Genomic DNA, 7,092 nt, shown 5'->3' with positions numbered 1-7,092 from the left:
ATATAGTTTTTAGGTTTTCCAAACCCTTAAGTTGTATTCTATCAAGTTTTATTTTTCCTGCAACCCTGAGAGATTTTGAGAGCTTTGGAGAGAGAGATCTGCTTTGAGAGAAGAATTCTTAAACTCCTTTCTTACTCTTTTAATCTCTATTGCTTATTATTCATAATTATGTCTTGTTCTTCTTTGAATATGTCTGAGTAATTTGCTTGTTAGGTTTAGGGTTTTTCACAGGGATTTTATGAATTATTAGATCTGTTTATTTAGGATTCTTTATCTATCTAGATCTTCATCTTAGGTTGTTCTTCATATTAATTCTTGATTGATCACCTAGAATTAATACTTTAGGAAAATAAATTGATATGAGAATATAATTGATTTTCCTGATAAAACCTTTTGATGAGCAAAATTATTTCTTGCAAAGAGATTTGATTTAATAATTTTGTGAACAATCTAAACTTGTTTTTAAAGCTGATTTATTACCTAGAATTTTGCAAAGAGATTTGGATTTTCTGGTTTTAAATTTAGATATTATTTGCAGTGAGAACTGATTTAATTTACAAAAGTGTTTAGAGTTCTAGATCTGTTCTTAATTGCTTGAATCCTAATTAATTGATTGATTTAATATTTCATAATTTCCTGAGAAATTCCCTAGACCTAGCTTTTTGATTTTCTGAATTTACAACAGCTTTATTTAATATTTTGCATTGCTTTTCTTTATTTAAATCAATTTGTTTTAGCAGTCTTTGAGACCCATGCTGGAGGGGATAGAGCGGGTCAGATTTGTCAAATTTTGGGGTTCGAGAATGTATTTCGTGTTGACGCAGTAGGCCAAAGTGGGGGTCTATGGTTGTTGTAGCGGACGGGCTTTGGTGATGTTGAGATATTAAAGTCTTCGGACCAATTCATTCATGCTAGGGTGGTGAGCGGAGCTGAAACTTTGAATTTGATTGTAGTTTACGTGGCTCCGACTGCTAGTCGGCGGAGTGGGCTTTGGGAGAAGCTGAGTGAGGTTGTACGGAATGCCGTGGGACCGGTAGTGATGGGATGGGACTTTAACACAATTGTCCGTCTTGATGAGAGAACTGGAGGTAATGGAAGTCTCTCGTCGGATTCAGTCGCCTTTGGAGACTGGATTGGTGATCTTTCTTTAATTGACATGGGCTTCCGGGGTAGTCAGTTTACCTGGCGTAGAGGTACAGCAGGGAGCTCGTTTGTCGCTAAACGCTTGGATCGGGTGCTCTGTTGCCCGCATGCTCGGTTGTCTTGGCAAGAAGCTCGAGTTACTCATCTTCCCTTCTTGGCATCTGATCACGCTCCTCTATATGTACAACTTTCTCTGGGTATTGTTGGGAATGCTGGGAGACGTCCATTCAGGTTTGAGGCTGCATGGCTTAGTCACTCGGGTTTTAAAGAGTTGCTTCTTTCCTCATGGGACCAGAGTATCAGTACTAGTGCACCACTTAAGAAGTTGCAGGGGGAATTGAGAGTGTGGAATAAGGAGGTGTTTGGCAATGTGCAGAACCGTAAGGAACAGTTGATGAGGGAGATTCAGGTAGTGCAGGGTGAGATCAACCGAGTACAAACTGACGAGTTGTTGTCCAAGGAGGAAAGGTTGTTACAGGAGTTTGAACTGGTTCTAGAGCAGGAGGAGATGTTGTGGTATCAGAAGTCAAGGGAGAAATGGGTTCTCCATGGGGATAGGAACACAAAATTTTTTCACACATCCACTATCATCCGCAGGAGGAGGAATCAGGTAGAAATGTTGAAGAATGATTTGGGGAGATGGGTGACTGATGGAGCTGAATTAGAGGCACTTGCTGTTGAGTACTTTCGAAAGCTGTATTCCTTGGAGGATGTGGATCTGATGGGAGACAAGTTACCATGTGAGGGGTTTATGCCGCTTACACAAGCAGAACAAGATACTCTTGGATGCCATTCTCAGAGGTAGAGGTGGAACTTGCCCTGAAAGTTATGCGCGGTTATAAAGCACCCGGGCCTGATTGGTTTCAACCTATCTTTTATCATCAGTGCTGGGAGGTAGTAGGGGAGTCAGTCTTACGCTTTGTCCTGGAGTTTTTCCAGACCGGTCAGCTGCCCCCGGAGCTTAATGATGTTTTGGTTGTACTTATCCCGAAGGTGGGGAGACCTGAGAAGATAACACAATTTAGACCGATAAGCCTGTGTAATGTCTTGTTTAAGACAAATTACAAAAACAATGGTGGGAAGGTTAAAACCTGTAATGTCGAAGTTAGTTGGTCCAGCTCAGTCAAGCTTCATACCTGGGCGGCTCAGTTCTGACAACATTGTTGTTGTTCAAGAAGCTGTCCATTCCATGCGGCGAAAAAAAGGTAAAAAGGGATGGATGCTTTTAAAGCTTGATCTGGAAAAGGCTTATGATCGCATACGTTGGGATTTTCTAGAGGATACATTGATGTCCGCAGGATTGAATGATAGATGGGTCAACTGGATTTTGCAGTGTGTTGGAGGACCTTCTATGCAAATATTGTGGAATGGGGAGAAGACAGATGCTTTTAGACCAGAGAGAGGGCTCCGTCAAGGAGATCCATTGTCGCATTATTTGTTTGTGCTGTGTATGGAACGTCTTTGTCTCTTGATTGATCAGGCGATTGCGGGGAAAGAGTGGAAGCCTATTAGCTTGTCTCGAGGTGGTCCTAAGTTGTCTCACATCTGCTTTGCTGACAATTTAATCTTGTTTGCGGAAGCGTCAGTGAGCCAGATCAGAGTTATACGGCGTGTCTTGGAGCAGTTTTGTTTGGCCTCAGGACAGAAAGTGAACCTGAAAAAATCAAAGATATTCTTTTCAGATAATGTGGCTCGGGAGTTGGGTCAGCGGATAAGTGACGAAAGTGGTATTAAATCAACTAGGGATCTGGGTAAGTATTTGGGAATGCCTATTCTCCATAAGCGAATTAATAAGAATACCTCTGGGGAGGTTCTTGAGAAGTTTTCTAATCGGTTGAGTGGTTGGAAAGGCCGTATGCTGAGCCTCGCAGGTCATATTACCCTGACAAAAGCTGTCTTATCTTCCATCCCGGTTCATTCAATGAGTACTATTAAACTTCCTGCCTCTGTTTTGAATCGTTTGGATGCTGTATCCCGGGCTTTTCTATGGGGGAGTGATGGAGTGAAGAAAAAGATGCATTTGGTTTCTTGGAAGGTTGTCGCTAAGCCTAAGTGGGATGATGGTTTAGGTATTAGGAAGGCAGGAGAAATGAATAGAGCTCTCATAGCTAAGTTAGGGTGGAGACTATTGCATAATAAAGATAGTTTGTGGGCGAGAGTTGTAAGGAGTAAGTATAAAGTGGGTGAAGTTAAGGATACCAGCTGGTCAGCGGTGAAGAGTAACTGGTCTTCTACTTGGAGGAGTGTTGGCGTTGGTCTGAGAGAGGTCGTATATAATGGGATACGCTGGGTTGTTGGTGATGGTCGCACAATTCTTTTCTGGACAGACAAATGGTTGACAGACCGCTCCTTATCTGATTTGGCAGTTGTGGAGCTGCCTCGGGGTTTTGAAACATTAACTGTTCGCGAGTTATGGAGGGAAGGGGTTGGTTGGGATCTCCCACGAATTGAGCCGTACATATCCGAGGAGAAGAGGCTTGAACTGGCTGCGGTGGTGGTAGATACAGTTACTGGAGCGCGGGATAGACTTGCTTGGGGAAATACAGCAGATGGTAAGTTTACTGTTGGCTCTGCATATGGGTTACTAACTGCAGATGATTCTCCAAGACAGAATATGAAGCAGTTTTTCTCGTGTATTTGGAGACTGGAGATCCCAGAACGAGTGAGGGTCTTTCTCTGGTTAGTTGGACACCAAGCTATAATGACAAACATGGAGAGGTTTCGTCGTCATCTGGGTGACACTGAGGTTTGCGAGGTGTGTAAAGGAGGAACGGAATCTGTTATTCACGTTCTTCGCGATTGTCCTGCAATGAAAGGACTATGGGACAGGTTAGTCCCACTGAGTCGGCGACAAGAGTTCTTTGCGTCATCTTTACTTGAATGGTTGTATGGGAATCTGTCTTGGATAGGGGGTGGCGAAGATAAGTACTGGGCTATTACCTTTTCTGTGGCTGTTGGGTGGGCTTGGAAGTGGAGGTGTGGAAACGTTTTTGGGGTTAACAAAGTCTGGAGAGACAGGGTGAAGTTTATTAAGGACTCCGCTAAGGAGATTTTGGACACAAAGATGCGTAGTATACAGGCTCGCGCGACAGCTGCAAGGGTAGAACGAGTGATCAAGTGGTCAACTCAAGTGGACGGTTGGTATAAGCTGAATACTGATGGTGCATCGCGTGGTAACCCAGGTTTGGCTACTGCTGAAGGAGTGCTTCAGAATGAGAGAGGAGATTGGTGCGGAGGTTTTGTTTTGAATGTGGGGAGATGTTCAGCACCGTTAGCTAAATTATGGGGGGTGTATTATGGTTTGTACATTGCTTGGGAAAGGCGAATAGAGAGGTTGGAGCTGGAGGTGGATTCGACAATGGTGGTGGAGTTTTTACAGACAAGGATTGGTGAGTCACATCCTTTGTCTTTCCTGGTACGTTTGTGCCATGGCTTTATCTCGAGGGACTGGACAGTCCGTGTCACACATGTGTATAGGAAAGCTAACCGCCTTGCGGATGGATTAGCGGTCTATGCATTCTCTTTGCCTTTAGGATTTCATGAGTTTGTTACGCTCCCACCAGCTGTGAGCTTAATTTTTCAAGAGGATTTAACAGGGCCTGCGTGCTCTCGTCTTGTTTCTTTGTGATTTTTTTCAGTTTAGTCAATAAATAGCTGGGAGATTTCTCCTAGTGGTTCACCAAAAAAAAAAATTATAAAACTCTATAATTTATTGTGTAGTCTTGAGTCTTTGTGGAATTCGACCCCTAAGTACTGCATTGACCTCTTAATTTGAGAGAGTAGCTCTAGGGTAAATTTGAGCATATCACTAATCAAGTATACAATATCTTCAACATATATTAATTTTAGAATTATTTACATATGATTCAGAAATAAGTTATGAAATATGATAATTCTTTTTATTTTTCCTTTTTTTGTAGAAAAAACGGACAAATATGTATTGACATAAAGATTAATTTGGGATTTGCACATACATTTTTATTGTTAGCAACTTAGCATTAAATATTGTAATGAATTAAGGAGATATTTTAGGAAATATTTAGGAATTTTACAAAACAAATATTTAATGAGACATTGTAATAAGTCGTTGATTGATTAAGGGGATATTTTAGGAATTTTTGTTCTGCACAAAATTTTGAATTTAAATTTTAAATTTAATGTCAATGGCATGCCTGTAAATAGGTATGAACTTCAGGATTTATTTCATAAATGTCTCCAAAAATGTATATATAGATAGATGTGTTTATAGATAGATAGTTGATAATATTTATAATTAATTATTTTAATTTGCTTAAAATCCATTTTATATTTTAATATTGAATTTTTTCTTTTAACAACTACAATTTAATGCGCTAAAGATTCTGCTATATCTTGTTGATTTATTATTACCATATCCATTTTTATTATTTGTACTCTACAGCCAATTTTTGGCTAATATTATAGATTTATTTGTTTCCAACCGTTTAAGAATTTTGCAAGATTTTGGATTTTTGGATTGTTCAAATCTGTAGGTCAGTCCGAATTGTTGTATTGACTAAAACTATGTTTATAACCACACTAGTATTTGCTCCGTGCATACGCACGGAATTATTATTTGTCATCAAACAATATATAACTAATTATTGATTTGGAAAAAAGTAATAGAATTGCAAGTAATTTACAATATCATTTGGTTGAATATTAATTTTTTTATGTTACTACTAAAAGTAAATTAATATTTTTAATTACTTATAATTTGGTTGAATAATTGCATTTTTTATGTTACTACTAAAAGCTAGAGCTGTCAAAATGGGCTGTCCACGTCCATTTTGACCCGTCCAACATTGTCTAATTTGATTTTGGACAAATAGCTGTCCGTGTCCATTAACGTCCGGTCCATTAACGACCAAGCCCACTTATGCCCATGTTTTTATGGGCTGCCCATGGGCGTCCATTGGACAACAATATAACAATTTTTGTAAAATGAGAAAAAATGGTGTAATTAGCTTAGAACATAAACATAAAACATAAAAGATGGATCCAAAAGCAATGATAAACATCCAAACACAATGATAAACATCCAAACACAATGATCAACATCCAAAACACAATACAAGCAAACATGAACATCTAGAATGTTTCAAGCACAATGACACACATATTTCAAACTCCTTCTCCTTCTCCTTGTCCTTCTTTGCCTTCTTCGAATGGATCAACAATCTCTTCAAAACCTCTAAGCCAATTTCTAGCGCAAATTAGAGCTTGGATAATAGAAGGAAGGAGTGAACTCCGATACTTACTTAAAACTCGACTTCCAATGCTGAATGATGATTCTGCAGCCACGGTTGTAATAGGGATGCTAAGGATGTCACAACCCATAGAATACAGTTCTTGAAAATGGTTTGCATTGTCCTTCCAATACTTCAAAATATCCAAGCTCTTAAATGCTATCATGTCCAAAACCGGTTCATCCAAGTACTTGTCTAATGCTGACTTACCATTAGCACCAAATGTTTGGGAGATGTAAGCATAAAAGCCCTGAAATTATGATTCAAAACTGAAACAGCTCAAAACACAATACTATAAACTGAAATATCTCAAACACAATCGATACATCAAAAACAAACTAATTTGAACAGAATACTTACATCATATCCAGCACCAACTGTTGTGTTTGACTTTGAACTTCCAGCTACTGTTTTTGTCGGGTTCTTCTTATAAACATCAAAAAGCTTCTTTAGCTTCTTACGCAAGTGATCCACCCTTGCTTTACTAGTTGACGCATCAAGGGTATTGAAGCAATACTATATATAAGTAAACTTCAATCTAGGATCAAAGACCGCAGCTAAAGCAAGTACATCACTATAATCCTCCCAATACTTGTCAAATTTATCCTTCATCTCTTTCACCATCTCACAAATCACATCGTCATAAGAGTACTCTTGAGCTTTCAGCCAAGTTTCAATTATG

At 39.3% G+C, this 7,092-nt stretch overlaps 1 protein-coding gene across 1 annotated transcript; it reads left to right on the top strand.

Annotated features, from left to right (window-relative positions):
• Positions 1-1,147: 1,147 nt before the first annotated feature.
• Positions 1,148-1,948, top strand: LOC147930889 (uncharacterized). Its single transcript, XM_087477076.1, has one exon. It carries the CDS (start codon positions 1,157-1,159, stop codon positions 1,946-1,948), a length of 792 nt encoding a protein of 263 aa, XP_087333202.1. The 5' UTR covers positions 1,148-1,156.
• The last annotated feature ends 5,144 nt before the right edge of the window (positions 1,949-7,092 follow it).

This window comes from Camelina sativa, chromosome 12 (assembly GCF_030686135.1).
Source record: "Camelina sativa cultivar CO46 ecotype springtype chromosome 12, ASM3068613v1".
In the NCBI taxonomy this organism is placed as follows: domain Eukaryota; kingdom Viridiplantae; phylum Streptophyta; class Magnoliopsida; order Brassicales; family Brassicaceae; genus Camelina; species Camelina sativa.
Note: the sequence above shows the minus strand (reverse complement) of the source record. Positions and strands in the feature narration are given on the sequence as shown.